Source organism: Oenanthe melanoleuca, chromosome 13, assembly GCF_029582105.1.
Source record: "Oenanthe melanoleuca isolate GR-GAL-2019-014 chromosome 13, OMel1.0, whole genome shotgun sequence".
NCBI lineage: Eukaryota > Metazoa > Chordata > Aves > Passeriformes > Muscicapidae > Oenanthe > Oenanthe melanoleuca.
In genome coordinates, this window is record NC_079347.1 from 17,731,925 (window position 1) to 17,750,777 (window position 18,853).

At 35.2% G+C, this 18,853-nt stretch overlaps 1 protein-coding gene across 3 annotated transcripts in view; it reads left to right on the forward strand.

The window, feature by feature from the left end:
* Positions 1–18,853, forward strand: part of GABRB2 (gamma-aminobutyric acid type A receptor subunit beta2) — a 145,970-nt gene that overhangs the window by 38,118 nt on the left and 88,999 nt on the right. For all 3 annotated transcript variants that reach the window (XM_056502532.1, XM_056502534.1, XM_056502533.1), the window contains one exon: positions 8,896–9,116. In XM_056502532.1, coding sequence (XP_056358507.1) covers positions 8,896–9,116 — 221 coding nt within the window. The remainder of the gene's footprint in view (positions 1–8,895; positions 9,117–18,853) is intronic.

Consider the following 18,853-nt stretch of genomic DNA (forward strand, 5'->3'; position numbering starts at 1 on the left):
CATCCTCACACTCTTCACTGTTCAGATTTCGTGGTCTGTACAAAAGGTTGCAGAATGCAAGGGATTATTGATTGAGGAAGGGCTGAATCAGGGTTTGTCTGTTCCCACAAGATTTATATGTGAACGGGGAGGAAACACATCAGTGTGCAGTGCAGCCTCTGGCACAGAAACACTTCCAGGGATGTTTCTGGGGGAGATTTGTGCTCTCCAGAGCACAGTGCTTCCGTCAGGGTGTCAGTTTGTTACTGCTGGATTAACAAACTGGTTTAGAGAGCTGGAAATCAACAGGGCAGAGGATGAAGTGTGGGATATGACAGTGTTTGAGAGGAGAGAACTGCTCCTGGTGCTCCTCACAGGACTGAGGAATGGCATGAGAAACTGCCAGATCACCCTTGCCTAGAAACATCTTTGTTTCTGTTTCCAAAGTGCACTCGTTTGACAAAGATTTAGAAGAAAAAGAAAAAACAAATAAAACAACACAAAAATGCCAAGAAAATCAGCATAAAAATTTACAATGTTTAGTAGTAGTAGCAGTATGTGAGAAAATGTATACACACAGAAAAAAAGGGAGAAGGACTCTGAGCTCATTTAAAAGAAAAATAAAGCAGAAATAAACTCAGGAAATGTCATGCACAGTCCTGGCTGGTTATGTCCTGTAAATTTGTGTGAAATATCAACAGCTTTTAGAGACTGTAATACGCTAAAGAAATAAATTAGTCTAATTGTGTTTCAGTTACACAGCACATTATTAAAGGAAATATTATGTATGCCATTAATTCTGCAATGAACTAAATATTAAAGGAAATATTTTGGATTACTTTATAAATCTTTTTCTTCAACTCCTGCTCGCTCACTCACTGCCTCTCTGTTCCATCAGTATTCTGTGTGATTGTTGTTTAATTTGTGTAAACATTGCTTTTTGTGGTGATCTTAAAATTGGCTGTAAAATATTAATTTTTAATTAAATATATCCTTGATACAGTTTTAGAAGTATTGCAAATATAAGATAATCATAACTACTTTGACAAAACTTGTAACAGCTGACCCTGTATCTTGCTAAAGGATACTCCAAGTCAGAACAAAAATGTGACTGTGTTCAGAGTCAAGAAGCATCGAGGAAAGCAATTAGTTCATTAATTAATAATTTATATCTGGATTATGTATCCAACTCTTTGTTTAGGGCAACACTGAGAAAAGCATCCTGATTTTATCCACTTTCCCAGTGCTAATGTAGCAGGGGTTTATTAACTGTTGGTTACCCACAATTTCAGCTAAATTTTGAAAAAGTTATAGGACTGTCCAGCTTGATTAAGAGTTTCACTCTGATGCCTCCTAAAAATCTGACTCAATACTTCCATCTGAGCTTCTCTGCCTTCTAAATTTTATCATTAAAATGAAGGTGATGTTTAGTATGTGCATAATGCCAAGACTGATAATATTGGCTGAGCATTGATTAATATTCATATGTGCTCCTTCTTTTCTATAGAGCTGTTAGTCTTACATTAAGGCTGTCTGGGATGTTTTCTTTGGCCTCTTAATCAAAAGGGAATTTTCACATGGATTGATAAGATTTTATATGTCTAAATCTCACAGTTATTACATCACAAGCAAAGCAAAAATTATTGGTGTTTTTATTTGTGTAAGAGTTCTTATAAGGAGAATACCTTATAAGAGCTTAGCTGAAAGCCACTTAAATTGTCCAGGTACTCTGTGATACAGAGGGAATATGATGTAGATTGGACAAGCCAAGTGTAAAAGTATTGCCAGAATAGAAAAATTACTTGAACATATCTAGGAAAATGAAGAATATACGTATATTTGCTTTCTTGAGTGTGTCTGTTTCTTGTAGAAACCTCTCCATTGCTAACTGAGGAGGCAGCTGGCTTTTTACCTGAAAGGAAATACTAGAACATTAGTCTGTTTTAAAAGCAAACTAAACATAGCAAAGTAAATGATTTTGGCAATTAAAAAATGATCCACTAAAATATAATATAATTTTAATTTTTAAGGAGTGCATCCTCAGGCAGCCCTATTAAATGGAAGCACAGAAAGAGAATATTTTTCTTAGAACTCTGTATTTCTCAACATCACTAAGCATAAAAATTCAGTCTGAAGCTAAGATATCCAAATTTTTGTCAGCTATTTCTCTTTCCAACATTGAAACAAAATTTACACTTTTAATTGAGATAACTTTGTGGTTTGTTTCAGTATTAAGCCTGTGGTTGAAGATTTAGAGATTGTTACACATCCTTTTCGATGTGGAAAGGCACATGGAGCTATGTAGTGTGATAACAGGAATTTTAACAACACTTTTGTCTGTGACAGCTCCTTGATTGAAGGAAGCAAGGCTGTGCTTAGAAATAAAGAAATTCTAGAAATATTTATTCATTTTCATAAGACTCCTTGAAAAATATTGCAAAATATTTATCTGATAAATCGGTATTTTGTGCTTTAGATTAAAACTTATTTGTTTTGGTACTAATTTAGTGCATTTTTCAGAAGTTAATTGCAAGGGTCTGGAGCAGCATTAACTTGCCAATCCTTTCAGTCTCTGAGTGAATTCTTAAGGCTTTGTTTGTTTGTGAAGGAACTTAGGAATCTGTAAAGCATAAGGAGAAAGAGCACTTATTCAAATGTTATGCTGGTTTAGTTCTGCATCTAGGCAAAGCTTGAGTTCTCAGATTTAAGCCATATTTAATCTATCAATAACTATATTGTAACCCTGGAATTCCTCCTCCTCTGCCTGTGCCCCCCCCCCCCAAAAGTATTGGACACTCAAGGTTTTTAATTCTTCAGTCTCTTCTGCAAAACAATATCTTAGGCCACCATCTGTTCTCATCAAACCTTTCAGCTGGATCTCCAGTTCTTAACCACAGGTTTATTTCCACTCTACTTAATGATTATTATGATTTTTTTGTTCTTTAGTATTTTCAACAAATTCTCTCCTATTTTGCAAGACAATAATATAATAGGCTATAATAAAAAAAAACAAAAAACTAATATAAATATGATTCCTGTTGAAGGTATTTACCTTTCTGAAAATTTGTGGAATTGTACAATTACATAGAGAATGATCTGTGAGTTCTGGGAAATTACTTGAAATATATGAGTAAAGAAAGCTTTGAAATTCAAATATAAATGAATTTTTTGATACTTCTTGTGGCTTAAAATATTTTATTTTACTTCAAAGACACAACTAAATAATAATTTTGTCTGAGGAAGAAAACTACTATTTTCATAACTTCTTTTAAGTGAGTATAATTGCATTTATTCATCATACCCTGCATTTGCTTAATTCATTTGAGCATCCTGCCCTGCTGTATCAGGATGACAAGATCCTTTCAAAAGAGAACAACCTGAGGATCTCAAGACACACGACTCTCTTAACTGAGTAGCAGTTAGATTACAGCTTTCAGTCCCAGTTCACTTTAATCAATCTTCCTCTTATTATCAAGAGACAGCAGATCAGAGCTAAAAGACCTATGGCAGATGTTCATTGATTGGAGAGATATGCAGATTGCTGGCTCAGGAGAAGTGCAGTATCATGCTTCAGCCTGGGTGACTTGTCAGAAATGAAAATCAAGTGTCACAGTGTCTTACAGAACTAATTAAGGTTACAGGGAACAGATCAGCCAGAACTGCTTCATTTCACTTCAGTGCCTGAAATCCACTGTAGTGTGAGGCTGTCATTATCTGAATCACCATGGAGAAACAATAGAAATACTGGCTACCCTCAGTAGTGCTAAGGAGATACAAATTCATGCTCTTGTTGCTGAAATCCTACAGTCTCTTATTACAGATTTCATATAATCAGGATCAAAACTCTCATGCTAAGGAGTCAGCTCTGCTGACAGTCATTTGACTTTCACACCCAAGTCTCTTGCATGGTTCTGTAACACTGTGTTTTTCTGAGAGCTGGGGTGGGAGATGAGCAGCCCATCTTTGCTGCTTTGTTCAGCTGACAAATGAGAATTTCTGATGAAGAATTCCAGCAAAATAAATGGTAAGCTTAGTGTTAGGATCTTCCTCTTTTTGGATAGATCATAAACTTGAGAAGATGTAATTCCCATTAAGGAAAACTCCCCTAGTAAGTTTTAGGAGACTCAGGTAATTACAAGTGTTTCACAGATTTAAAGCCAGCGTGGGAGGTGGGATCTGATAGACTCAGAGAGTTGAACTTGAATTCTGTGTAAAGTTCCTGATGTCATTGTTCATGACTTTTTTATTTGTTTTGAGAGGTTTTTTGTTTATTTTGAAGTAAAGATTTACAGAATGTGAAAAATACTTTTTTTGAACTATTTTGGCATTTTTTTGGTATCACCTGTTCCATCAACAGTTCTTTCTACTTTTATAGAAGTCACTTTGTGGTGTCTCCAGCATTAAACAGACTTTTTACATTATTTTTTCTTAATAAGAGACTGAGATAGACAATTTTGAATTAAACATGTTGTAGTGGTTGGTTTTAAAGAAAAAAAGAATTGAAAGGATTGTCAATCAGCACTTCTAAATGTTATCAACAAACAGTTTTTTAAACATATGTGTTCAATAAATATAGTGTTCAGGCAAAATCTTCAGCTTCAAGCATTTTCAGAAGGAAATTATTTTGTTTTAAAATAGCCATACATGGAAATGTAGTAAAGCATTTTTACAAGTTAGTAATAACCAGGAATGTGGTGAGGAGTGGACTTAAGCCAAACCACAAATGAGTTCTCCATTCATTACTGAGGAGAAATGATAAATAGCTTCTTCAACTTCATGCTATTTTACACTATGTTTACAACATACAGAATGTATGTTATTTACATTATTTATATTTATAATATTATAGATATTGTATATTCCTTCTGCTTATTTTTATCTCTGAAGTTTCCTGTCTTTATTGCTTACAGTGTTTCAGTAGCTGTTTTCTAGCCCTGTTAACACAAGTGTTGGTTACAGTTTTAAGCTGCAGTGTGAATCAGTCCTCCTTTGCAGAAGAAAGAGCTGTACTTTAAATGTGTTTTCTCACATTGGACCTTATTGTCATGCTTTGAAAAAATTTACATCTTGTAGAGTCTTTTGCATTAGACACCCACTGTCATTGTGAATATTCCTGACCTCTATTTCTTTTTTTGCCTTGATCCTTTTTCCAATATAAAAAGAGGATCAGCAATATGTCAGTTATTGGCCCATTGGTAGGTTTAGCTGAGGGCCTGTGTTCTAATCTTTTGAAAACTGAAAATAGGCTCAAACTGATTTTTTTTTTTTTTTTTTTTTTTTTTTTTTTTTTTTTTTTTGCTTAAGCATTTATTTGAGAGCATGAATGAAATGTGAAAATATAAATAAGAATGTCAGTATTCAGATTTGATGCTTGCCTGTCCAGTATCTTCTGTTGCATCATTAAAATTGATGGTCACTGACACCATGTCTGTAATACTTTCATTTATCTAAATGCAAGTTTAAATCCTCTGTGTATTTACACATCCAGCAGCTAAAATGTTTGCAGGCAGCCACTTCACAGAGTTAATGTGCAGGATAAAAGTTACTCATGAATATGATAATACTAATGAAACTGATTGTTATTTTTTATTCATATGTAAAATTATACATAAAGATTACCTTTGTCTTATATTTGTTGCTCTTCTGTTCATTGTATGAAATAAAGAGGAAGAAAAGTGGAAAGGTGAGGTGAGGAAAAGAGAAGACTTCTTTGCATACAATAGAATTAGGTATAAATGATTCGTTTTCTGATGCCTAAATTTTTGCTCAGAACAGAACAAAAATGTTATGAAATTTAAGTCTAGGCAAACAATATAATAATAATGAAAGCTACAAAACTGATGTTACTTACAGAAAATATGTTTACTTCTTTATATTCTAGATTTTTCTTGCAACTTTGTCACCACTAATACAGTTTTATACAGCATTTCATGTACAGGGCAACTGAGGAACCTCTGTTTCTGTGGGGGAAATGTGTCTGTGTGCCTGTGCTGCAAACAGTCTGTACCTCTGTAGTTTCTGCCTGGGTAATGCTTTACACAGACACCATCAGCAGGAGCTTTGGGCTTGGAGTTCTCTCGGCTCATTAGAATTAGTGCCTTGTCCAAAGCTGTGAAAATGAATTTGCTCCTGTTTCCTCTTCAAACTTATACTGTTTCTAACAACCCCTGTTAGAATCCTGTGAACTTAAAAAGATGCTAAACCTTAACAAATTAAAGTAATCCTTTACTTCTATTCCTCTACTTCTTTTGTGTGCCTCTCTTCCTGAAACAAGATATTTGCATGTTTGGTTTGATTTTTTCCTTAGAATAGAGGGGAATGCCCATATTTAATGTGAGTTTAACAGACCTTGCAGTATTCCTATTACATGAGAATGTTCTTAATCTAAAAGTATAAAGGGTATTGGGATACTTCAGGGACATTTTGTACCTGCACATCTTTTTTGAATTACTCTTTAATTTGGGATTTTGAAAACAGATGCCTCTCTACTTTCTAAGCAATAAATTGCAGTTATGTGACAGGTTTTGCTTTTTTCTTTTATTATCAATTTCATTTTGAAATATGTAGCTTGGAACATCTTTGGGGTTTTTTAAAATTATCATTAAAAATAAAAACCTAAATTCAAAAGTCTGTGAGAGTTTTATAACAATTTCAGTTGAGTTCTCTTTTGACCATCAGAAACTCCAGTCACATCTGAAAACTAGGGCCAACAGATGACAAACAATTTTTAGTCAGAACACCAGCTCTTTCTGGAACACAATGTGTTTGATTTTAAACTCCAGCCTGATGATTTGGCTTTTCTTTCAGCAATGCCAGCACTCCAAATTTACAGTTTTATGTAATTCACTTCTATGCAATGAGCCATGTATGTTTAGGGTTTTTCTTCCTCTTTTTCTTTTCATCTTTTACTGAAGTGTAAGAAGGAAAGCATGTTCTATGTAATGATGCAGTATATTTATATTAATACATGTAGGTCATTCCTTGGAATAGGAATAAAATGCAGCATTCCAAGGATAGTAGAAAAAAGCCAATTGCTACACATTATTACTTGATGATGTGATACATTAGTATAATAAAGACTAATAAATTTCCCTACTGAAGATTTTCTGATGGCTGATTATGAATCAAACCCTGCAGAACCGTGATGAAGCATAACAGTAAAAATTCTTCAGGTGTAGGTGGAATGTTCTTGCAAGCAGAATCTCATCCTGACCCTGAAGAGGAAAAGGTTTCAGATGGTTAAAACTGATCAGATTGTAGAACAGCTACCAGGTGAATAGATTTGGTAGTTAAACAATTGCTTATTTGGTGTTTACCTATTTGAGTCCCCCCAGAGCGGCTGTTGTGACACCTGGCCAAAGTGCCAGGGTTCCAGGCATGGCCAGGGGCACAGCAGGGGAAGGAGATGGACCTTACCCAGTGCAGGCAGGAACAGCAATTGGAGGGACAGCAATGCCACTTGTGGTTTGCCTTGGGAAGGAAGAAATGCAGCAACTCTCCACAACAGAACATGCATTTCCCCCGCTTCACTGAAAATTGAAGAGGTGTTTTGAAGCTCACGTACATGGGCTCTTCTGGGGAGGGATGAGGCAAAAAATAAAGTGTTTCCACCACTGAAATGTACATTTCTATAAAAAACCGTTTCTACTGATTCATCTGAATGCACACTGTTCTGCAGAAGAGGCAGGGTCACTTAGTTTCAAGGTGCTGTGTCATTGCTTACAGAACTCTGCTGAAATAGCCATAGTTCTCACAGGCCCTCCCTAGTTCAAGGGTAGACATTGTACATTGTAAAGAGAATAATTATAGCAGCCCAATTTCAGTGATTTCTTACTGGAGTGCTCAGTCTGTGAAATTGCAGAATAAGAAAAATTTATTTTTGTATTTTCTGAGAAGTTCTGTAGAGTGTTCATATATCAAACATCCTTTCAAATGAAAGTGCTTGTAAAATACACTTGTTTTTAAAGTGGTTCAGCAAGAAAATATTTTTTTCTTTTCCAACTGCAATAAAAATACTTTAAATAATGGACTCCCCTTCACAATATAAAACAGGGAATGAGAGCTAATATTGCCATTTATGCAAGTCTTTCTCCACAGGGTTGCTCTCAATATACTTTTCGTATTATTTGTAGAGGTTTTTTTAGCATTGGCTAAATAGAATGATTATTCTGTATCTGTATAACAGTTTTTACAAAGATATAACCTTTATAAATGTATTATTCTTTTAAGCACCAAGAGGTCACAGCATCTCTGAAGCACTGTACAGTGGTGGCCTGCATCAAGACAATGCAAGTCTCATAATACTGTGAATATTTACTGAGATTCTAATTGTGCTCTCTGAATTGTCCCCTTGAAGTAAGCAGAGTTACTTCATCTGTAAAATTAAGACTAAGAGTGTATAGCAAAGGAACCTAAAAAAATTCCCATTGGTTTCAGTGCCCAGGGCAAAGTTAACAGACTTTGAAGATATTTTGATTTAGGGAAGACTTTGGGTGCAACTTCAGAGACAGAGGCTTGATCCAGAACTCTACTGAATACTGTGGAGAGCTTGAAATTAAATTTGGCTCTGTGAATGTTCCTATTTCCTAGAACTTGCAGGCTTGTAAAGTGCTACAGAAATGGCAGGCTGTTAAATTTCCACAATTGTTAAAATTTTGTTTTTAAATATTAAAAACTTGCAAGTCATTCTTAAAATGTGAATGCCCCATCTTTGTGTTCTCACTGCTGTTACTAAGTGTATACAAGATGTTCAGTCCTGTAAAAACAAATAAATCTACTTATGGAAATCCTGAACAGAAATGTTTGCCTTTAGGAACTATTATAATGAATACATGAGTATATTTGCATTGTCATTTTTTTGGTGTATGTGTGTTTCAATGCAAATTTTTGTTGTTTGTTTGTATTTTCTAATCACAGGACTATACCTTGACAATGTACTTCCAGCAAGCATGGAGGGACAAGAGGCTGTCCTACAATGTAATACCTCTAAACCTTACTCTGGACAACAGAGTAGCTGACCAGCTCTGGGTGCCCGACACCTACTTCCTCAATGACAAGAAGTCATTTGTTCATGGTGTGACTGTGAAGAACAGAATGATTCGTTTGCATCCAGATGGAACAGTCCTTTATGGACTCAGGTCAGTATGACCATTTCTAACTCTTTTGTCTCTTCATTTAAACCATGATTAAAAAGGCAAAAATAAAAAACATTCCTTACTCTTTTTTTTTTTTTTTTTAAATAATGTTTTCTTTTTATTGCTGTATTCTCTATAACTGATGATATTCCAGGGGAAAAAAAGAAAAGTATTCTAGGGTTGTATTCTCAATCTAAGGATTTTTTTTTTAATACAATTTTTTGAGATAGACTTCCATTTTTAGTACAGTTCACATACTTGTATTAAGAACAGATAAGATTGTAAATATTATTTGAAATACTCTTTCTGGATTAAAAGCCTGGTTTAGAACTGCTTCTTCAAAGGAATTGAAATATGAAATACAAAATGAGGATTAGAGGAAAAACCAGAAAATGTATAGGACAGCTGAACTGATAGTTTAACTGATAATTTAAAAAATATTTTTGATTGAATATTAGATTGTTTTGTGTGCTACCCACATTAATCAGCTTTCTGATTTTCACTGAGATATGACTGAGATGTGATATGGAGGTATGACTTGAAATGTTTTACAGCCTGTTTTTCTGTATGACTGTATGGAGAGGGGTGACTGGAGAAATCAACAAAAGGGTTTCACTCTTGAGAAGTTCTGGAAACTTGGGAAATTGTCTGTTTAATTGCTGAGAAATTGGTTTAAAAATATATCTGCAAAAGGTGACTGACAATGCCATGTGGGTGGGCAGCAAAATAGCAGGAAAGCATTGTGTGGGTCAACCACAGGAAATGCTGCAGAGCTGGGTCCTGCACTTACCAATGTTTGTTGTGTCCAGTTGTCTTTTCTGGGGGAGCAGTTCAGGCTCTGCACTGTGGCTGGGAGCAAGTCTGGAGTTTCTGTGATTGCTCAGTGAGCCAACAGGTACTTGGTTCTTTAGAACACAGTTGTAGTTTAAAGTGAAATGTAAACCAACTATATAACAGACATTTATATTAATGGAGTGAGAGCAAGAATAACAATGGTTTTGGTGTAGTTTTCAATTTAAGATTCTGAAAACATAATCCTTATTATTATCTTCTAGAATAAATTAGAAATAAATATCAGATTTAATGTCTTCAATAATGCTAACTTTTTTTGCAATTTGTGGCATGACTACTTAACCATCTGTAATGATTTCTATTTCTTTAAAAGGTTGGTAAACAGTAAATAGAGCTCACAGAAAATTGTCCATAGAGGAATTTGTTTTAAGTAAAACAAAGTTTTCTTTTTGATGTTCATTTGTTTTTCAAAAACTTAAAACCTTTCAAGAAATGTACTTTGTTTAAAGTTTTGAGGTTTTCTGGTTTTTTTTTGAGGGTTGTTTCTTTTTTTTTTTGAGCTGAACCAGTGTTGGTACTGCTTCATTGTTTTAAGTAAAACCCTTCCTCCTTTTCATTCAGCATAAATATAAATCAGCTTTAATGTCTTTTATGAGATACAATAAGGCAAAATAGTGTCTAATTTTTACTTAAAGCTGTTTAATGTAATTAGAGAAATAATTATTAATGCTTTGAGCCTTTATTTCTCAGAATTATTTTGTTCAATACTTACAATCATAATATGTTATCCAAAATGGTTTTAGAACAATTCTAAAATGGGATTTTTTCTATTTTAGGACTTGTCCACAGCCCAGAGTTAAACATATTTAGATAGCTTTTTTTTCCCAGGTAAAAAAATGTCACTTTAGGAAATAATTTTCTAGGATTCTGATGCACCTAGCAATCTCACAATTGAGGTTATCAGTTCTTACATCTCTTTTAAGACTCTGCTTGGTGCACATCAAGAGTTCTCTTTGCCCTGCGAGCTGGCACAAGATGGATGGTGGATGTGAATGCTGCTGCTGTGATGCTGCCATGAATTGTAGCTGGGGCAGGGGCAGGATGATTATCAGCCAGCACTAAGGCTGGGGACTGCAGTTGCCATCACTCCTATGGCAGCTGTGCACTTGAACAGCACAGAGGAGAAGGACACAGCTGGATCTTGTGTGTTCTGGCACATTGAGAGTAGAGACCATGGAACATAACATACCTGACAGATGTCACAGTAAGAAAACCCCTTCTTATCATGTCCTAATTCTTAATGAAGCACAGACAAGTCTTGTGAAATGTAGAATCGATTCTCCAGACTCAGCTCAGCTGGTCTCAGAAAGGCTTTCTGGCTACAATGCCTTTCAAACCCCTGGCTGGGTGGGGAAGATGCACCAGTTATAACACAACAGGGTTACGTGACTGGCCATATTCTGCTTTTACCTTCCTGGACCACATGGCAATCAGTGATGTAATTCCAATATTAAAGTTTTAGTTTTATAGCTTTAAGTAGCTTTATCTATCTATTTAGTCTAAATTCAACTCAGAGTTATTGTTATTTCAAGTGTCCACAGTACTGATATATTTAATTCTTGCTTATTAGTAATTTCCACATCTTAAAAATGCCTGCTTAGTTGTTCACATTTTCACATATCTAAAACTTTATGTATACTCTTATTCTGAAAATCACTACTGTTGCTGCATTAATTTACTTTAGCTTATACTTGCAGTCACACATTCTTACTTCGGGATTCGTTTTTCTAAACTTAGATTCCTTTAAGTATCAGTCTGAATTTTTTTTTTTACCTCCCCATACATCTATTTCATCATATACACACACATATAAATGTTTCTGTGAATTTAGCTGCATTTACCTTGACTGCTGCAACCAAATTCATTGAACTGCAAGTGACCTTATCAGGATAAATGTAACCATCCCTTTCTTCTGTGTCCCTATAGCTGAATTTCTATTTCCTACAGCAGGAAGTAATCCATTAACACTGTCCTGTTTGTTTTTGTGAGAAGAACCCAAACATGGTGTGCATGTCACATCTGACTGGATTTGACATTGGGAAGGTAAATTTGAGGAAGGACTGAGAAGCAGTTTTGTGAGCACCTAGATTGTGCTGTTGCTGAAAGAGGGGAGAGAAAGAGGGGAAGAAAGAGAAATGGCTGATAATGAATGGACCCATGTCAATGGTTGGTATGGTGTCCTCATAGCCTGCCTTCTTCACTGGGACAGGGCATTAGTTAAGGGCATAACTAAATCCTTGACTTTTTTTACAGAGAATATGACATGCTGGTTGCTTTTAAGTTAAGAAGGACTTTTATTTCTGAGGGATAACTGCCAGCTATTTATGTTTTGAGAAAACATTTTATTTCATGTTTTTTCGTATTCCATCTGTCAAGAAAATTATCCATTGCTGCCAAGACCAGGATGTTCAATAGATGATATACTTAAATCACCTAAATGGTAGAAAATTGTAAACATTTAGTCTTAAATGAAGAATCATTACAGGGAAATTTGCTATGTTGGAAGTTAAGATGAATTGCAAGAGGATATTAGTGATTTGACAACATTTAGAACAGTAAATTTAGACATTCAAATCTAGGATAGCAAAGAGTTTACAGTAGGCTGAGTAAAGCTTGAATAAGATATGCAGTCAGAACTGAGGAAAAGATACAGCTTTAACTAAATTTCTCTGTGTTAAAATATCTGGTTTATATAATACACTTAGCAGAAATGGATTCTACAGTACATCTACTGTTTTTTATTTCTTAGATTTATTTTTGTATATATAAAAAAATAAAAATAATAATTATATATATATATATATACATACACACACACACATAAAATTTCCCCTGGCTTTTGACATCAAACCTGTTCTAAAATGTGGATGGAAAGCTCAGCTGTATTCTGCTTTCTTCTGTATATGCCTGGGGAAGAATCACTTCTCTGATTTTTGCAGCCTCTGAAAGCACCAAGTTTTTGGAATTATTTTCCAGGAATGAAGAGAATGGTGGCAAGTAAGAAACCTTTTATTTGCTAATTTAGAATTACTGCTTTTTGTGTCACAACATTATGGTGTCTTTCTGGGACTTGCCTCCTTAGGGGTAGAGAGTCTTGCAATCCCATGTGTCAGAGTAAGGGAGGAAATTTAGTTTAGAATACAAGGATTAAATAAAGTTGAAGAAGTGGCTGAAGACCAAGATGTTTTGTGTGGTTATGCACCATTAGCAGGCTGTTTACAGAGATAATGACTCCTGCATCCACTTCTCCCAACATTCTTCACAAGAGAGCTCTGTGACCGTGGGTAGAGAATTGATAATTACATGACCAAGAGCACTGTATGCTTCTGTATCTCTTCAGTAGGATGGTTTCATGCTTTTTGTAAATGAAGTTTGTGGGAGTTTTTTACAGAAAAATAAAATATACACTGAACTAGTTTTTTTTTCTTCAGAAACTAAAGACTTCCCATTTGAAAGCTGAACAGTTTTACTTGCCAAGATCTATCTAATGCATTACAAACTATGAGTCTCCAACTCAGGCAGCAAGAATTCCTATTTGACTGATAGAACACAGTAATCTCCCACAAATGAGAGAATTATATGTATGATAGCCTTGCTTTGTTCTCTATTTCCTGCTACCAGCATTGAGTCACATGCATCTTAAACAGTCCTGGATGACTGTATTTTGTGTTGTCTCAGCTGTGCCTTCTGCTGTCTGCTCACTCAGTTTCAGCTGCTTGGAAATTTTCACTTCTGCAAATAAAATAGATTCTCCCACATTTAGCCCTGGTAAAACAACACTGGGCATTTTTGTTCAGCAGTTTAACTCCTCACAGACAACTTATTGTCTATGAAATCTGACAGAGAATTTTAAAAGCAATTGCTTTGCAAACCTCTCTAGTTCTCAGACCTCATTCTTTTAGAGCTGAATTGTTCATACCAGCTACCCTTCAGTAAAGCATTTGATCTTTATTTTGCTGCTTTTTTTCTGTTTGATTTTTGGGGGTGGTTTTGTGGCTTTTTTTTTTTGTTTGGTTTTTTTTGTTTGGTTGGTTTTTTTTTAATAGGGCTTAATTTTAATTAAATCCTAAGCATAATTTGGAGGTAAAGCTCCATTTTCCAGTTTTAAAATCATCCAATCATTTGTACTAGCTGGAACTCTGGAATTGTTCAAGGCCAGGTGTGAGGGGGCTTGAGGTGGGAAATGTCCCTGCCCATGGCAGGAGGTTTATGGCTGGATGGTTGTTAAGATCCTCCATTCCACCCCCTTAAAATTTTGGGATTCTGTGAATTAGAATTAAGTCTTGGAACTGCCTACAATATTTCAAATATCCTTGTTATTCCAAAATATCTTTTGCAAGAAGGAAGAGACCTGTCCTACGTTTTATTAGCTACAATATTGTATTTCCAGAAGCTGGACAGAAGGTGTTTAAGGACTTTTAATGCACATTCATGTTAAGCAGAAGGTTTTCTCAAAATCTCTCTCACTTTGGGGATTTCAGAAGAGATAAGAAGAATCTGGACTTCTTTCCTGGGAAGAAGATATTATTTTGGATGCTCTGTTCTTGATCCTGATACCTGTCAAGGGGACAGGTGTTTCTGGTTCCATCACATTCGTGCCTCTCTTGGCTGTGCAGCCCTTCACACCAGCTGGGGCCTTGTCCAGCCTCTGGGAAGAAGAGGAAATAAACATTTTAATGAGGTACCCTGTAGAATAAATAGCACAAATAGCATCTCAGAGTAGTGTTGCCATTTGTTAAAATAAATAAGTAAATATTATGCAGATTTTTATTAGGATGTCTGAAGTGCCAGTAGCTTTCTGTTCTCCAATTAAAAATACAAGTTTTCTTAGTTTTGGATATATAGGCAAAGAGGAGGTAAAAAGTAATTTTTTTAGGACTTGTTTGAACATGAGAATATCAGTCTGTGAAGAAGCATTTCCATTCTGTTAAGCAGATAATTTTCTTGTGCTGCTGCTCGCACCTCTAGGTGCAATTACTGACTTTTCCTTTGGCAACACTTGCCAAAGCTAATTCACTGTCTGACATGCAGCTGTTTACTCTTGCACAGGAAATAAGGTGAATTCAATTTCTGTGTCCAGATTTTCAAGGCTGTTAGTATACATAGTCTTACACCCTATACATAAGGTGTGAGAACCCTTAAATCTTGTATGCAGGTGATCAATGCAAGAACTTTTTGGAAACTTGCAGAAATTAATGCAAATGTAGTAAAACATAATTTCAAACTGAAGTCATGTAGCTGTTGCAAAAACTCGAAAAAAACCTGAATACTGTACAATTATTTAGAATTTCAAGTACAAAGAATTTCTGCCTTAACAAGGAAACATTTCTACCCCAGTCTCATTATTTGGAAATCGTGGGACAGGACATCTGATCATGGCTCTTTTCTTGCACAGTCGATATAGATCCAGCATAAGGAAAGGAACTTGAATCCCAGCATGCTGCTTAAGTGAATTAATTGTTTTACATAAACAGGGTATCAGCTCTGGCCCAAGGTGTGCCCCAGATGCTGTATTCCTTTCTCATGCAAAGAGTTCTTTTGTAGTTCCAAGGAATGAAAGAGAGAAATGCAGCTACTGTTGTTTCTAATGACACAGTTTCTGTGAACTGAAGACTTGGCCATGAAACAAATCATCCAGCTTCTCTGCTCAATTATCCCATTTGATAAATGGGAATGCTGAAACCTACCTTCTCACAGGGGTGTTGTGAAGATCAATTAATTAGTTGGTAAAGTGCTTTGATCCCATAAAACACTACATAAGTGCCAAGCATTATTATGAAGAATTATAAAATGCCAGCCCTCATGTGCACCTTGGGATGGCCAGATTATAGATACAAATCTGTTTTCTCAGAATCACATTGTTCCACTTTTCCTGTGTAGCAGTCCATTCACAAAATGAGCCAGTTTTAGGAAAGAAGCAATTTCTGAGGGAAAAAAAAAAATTGACTCTCATAAATATCTCTTTTCAATTAAGGAGACTCATAGATTATTATGATTTTTTTTCTGTAGGATTTGGAATGGCATCTTTTCACCATTCATCCTCAGCAGGAGGGAGAGTAGTTGTGTTTTAAATATCTCCCCTATCTGAAGGAAAACAAAGATAAACAAACCAAAATATCCTTCTATTTCAGTCCCTTTATTAGATTTTAAATATGAGATAAGTATTCAGAAGGGTCTCTGGCTTTTACTTTTTTATGAAGTGGCTGTTAAGTCATTAGTATGTGAATAATTAATTCAGTTAAGTTTAATTAAAAAAAAAGCTTTAAGTCACAGGCATCCTTTCCATTAAAAGCCCTATTATCCAAAATTATTACATTGCAATGAAGTGAAAAAAGTTCTGAGTTTTATTGCCTAATAGACTGTGGCATTTAATCTTTATTAATAAGAAAAACTCCTATCAGCTACAGAACCATGAAATAGAGTATCTCCAAGGGTATTGCATATTCCAAAAACAAATAGAGGTCATCAAACATTTAATCTTAAATTAAAATGTAATAATTTATATAATTTAAAATTACAGCAATCTATCATTTCTCTTCTGCTATGTCTTTGATCATAGTATTTAAGCTGGTAGTTGGTGATCCTGAGAAGGGAAATTTTCCAGTTGGAAGGACATAGATAAAATCTCAGAATGCTCTGATCAAGTCTCAGCTAATGGGATAGATGCAAAGTATGTGTACACAAATGCATGTTTAAATATATGATATATATTTTTTATAAATAAATACAATATATTTGCATCTATATAAATTCTACTTGCACATATTGGGGTTTTTTTTACTAAAATTGGTAAAACCTGAGGTGGATCTCAGAAGTAGGAGCAGGGTTGGTGTCCTTGCATGTGTAAGAAAAAGAAAAGTTAGGAAGCTGTCTGTAGAACTAGTAATACCTCTTGTGGACCACACATAATCACTTTCTAGCTGTTGAAATTTTACAGATGAAGCTTTTCTTTTAACACTTTTAATGTAAGATATTGTAGAATACTATTTCTTAAAGTGAAAGAATTTTTTTCCCCTACCAAATGTCTTATCTGAAGGTGTAAGTACTTGGATTTAATTTTTAGTTAAATAACCAGTTTGGGTATTTTTTTTCCCCCAAAAAACATTTCCTTTATGTTTTAATGCATTTTCTGGGAAGATAATTGCTGATTTGTTCACCCAGTGTTTTATCCTACTTTGTTATTAAACTTTACAGAATGTTAAAATGTTCTCTGAGAGACAAGAATTACCTAAACTCCTCAAGTGTAAGGGGCTTCTTAGGGTGTTTTTTCCTTGCATCTCCTGGGTCTATTTCTTTATTTCTCTTAAAATTGAAATTTCTTATGGTCTTCAATGTGCAAAGTAGTTCAAGAGAACTTTTCTTGGGACAGTTTTCATTCCTGCTTAGAAGGAGAGAAACTAAGTTACAGAGTCTGGGGGTTTGTGCTTCCAGGTGAGTTCTCCTGACCCAGGATGTGTGTAAGCCTCTGCAGAAGAGCACTTTAAAACTATGCCTATCAGTGATTTTTAGACTTTAGTGCAGATATTTCTACTTGATGTTCAGTGGCTATAATTTTTTCTCCTCTAAATTATTTGTGTAAGACCATGATTTTCCTTTCTGCTGCTTTTTTTTTTTTTTTCTTTTTTTCTGAATAGTCATTCCTAGAACATTTACTGCATCTGCTAGTCTAGAACTGTCAGAGAAGAGAGAAGAGAAAATGTTTGGAAAACCCTTTTTAAAAATTTACATAAATGTGCCATCTGTACAAGCAGATGGCAAGAATGTCTCACGGCCAGGAAGAGACTGTGAGATCAAATCACAAGGAAAGAACTACATGAGGCATGTTCCTTGTGTCATAACAAAAAGGACCTCAGCAATCACCTCACTGACATGACCTGGAGACTGTTCCCCCAGACACTGTTTCAGTAGCAGAAGGTGTTTCAAAGTGGTGTCATCAATACAGTAAGGATCCCCAGGGTTTGTATTCTGTGGACTTGATCTCTTCTGGCAGTTGTTCAGAAACAAGCAAATCTTCAGGACCCTAAGTTATTCTCACATATGGGCTGAAAGTCCACATTCAAAATATTATAAATTTTAGACAATGAAAACTACTTGGAAAGAACTTAGAAATCTTTAGAACTCAGATGGCTGCAGGACATTTGATTTTAGTCAGCTGAGGAGGTGAATTATTGTTACTTTACTCATAAGCTCTGTCTTTTCAGGGAGATATATTATCACCTGTGTTTTTATCATATCATTCACTTTCTAGAAGATGGCTCGTGTCTTTTCCTTTTGGTTCTGTCTGCAGAAAGCAGATGACCATCAGTGCACAAGATGGACAACAAGACGAAGGCAAGGAGGCAAATAATGAATATTCATGCCTCTCTCCTTCTATTTTTCATTACATACAACAGGAGCTTATTTCATAGTTCCATCTCAGGGTATATCTTATTCTTGACAAACAACTGAGAATAAAGCACTGTGCATCTTTAAACATCAGTGTGTGGGCTTCTTCTACACGGGGATCTCCAAAGCACATACAGTTGGAATGTAAAATATTACATAATGCTTATCCTGAAATGCCTATGAATATTGTTTCACAGCATTAGTGTTGCATTAGTGTGGCTGGAGAAATGGCACTTACAGCAGAGAGGAGATGACTTTTGTTGCTGTTGGATTTTTAAAGAGGTGGTAGAGAGCTGTAAGAAAAATATGTCATTAGTCATTTTCATGTAACTTTGCAATGCCTTCCAGAAATGCATTCAAGAGCTGTAATATTTATCTGAAAAATATTTTTCTAGGGACACTACTGTGTGTTGAAGAAACATCCACCCCTTTTCCCAACCAGAATAGTTCATTTCTTTTTGAAGAAAGAGATACTGAAGATAAACTCAAGAATACTTTTTCAT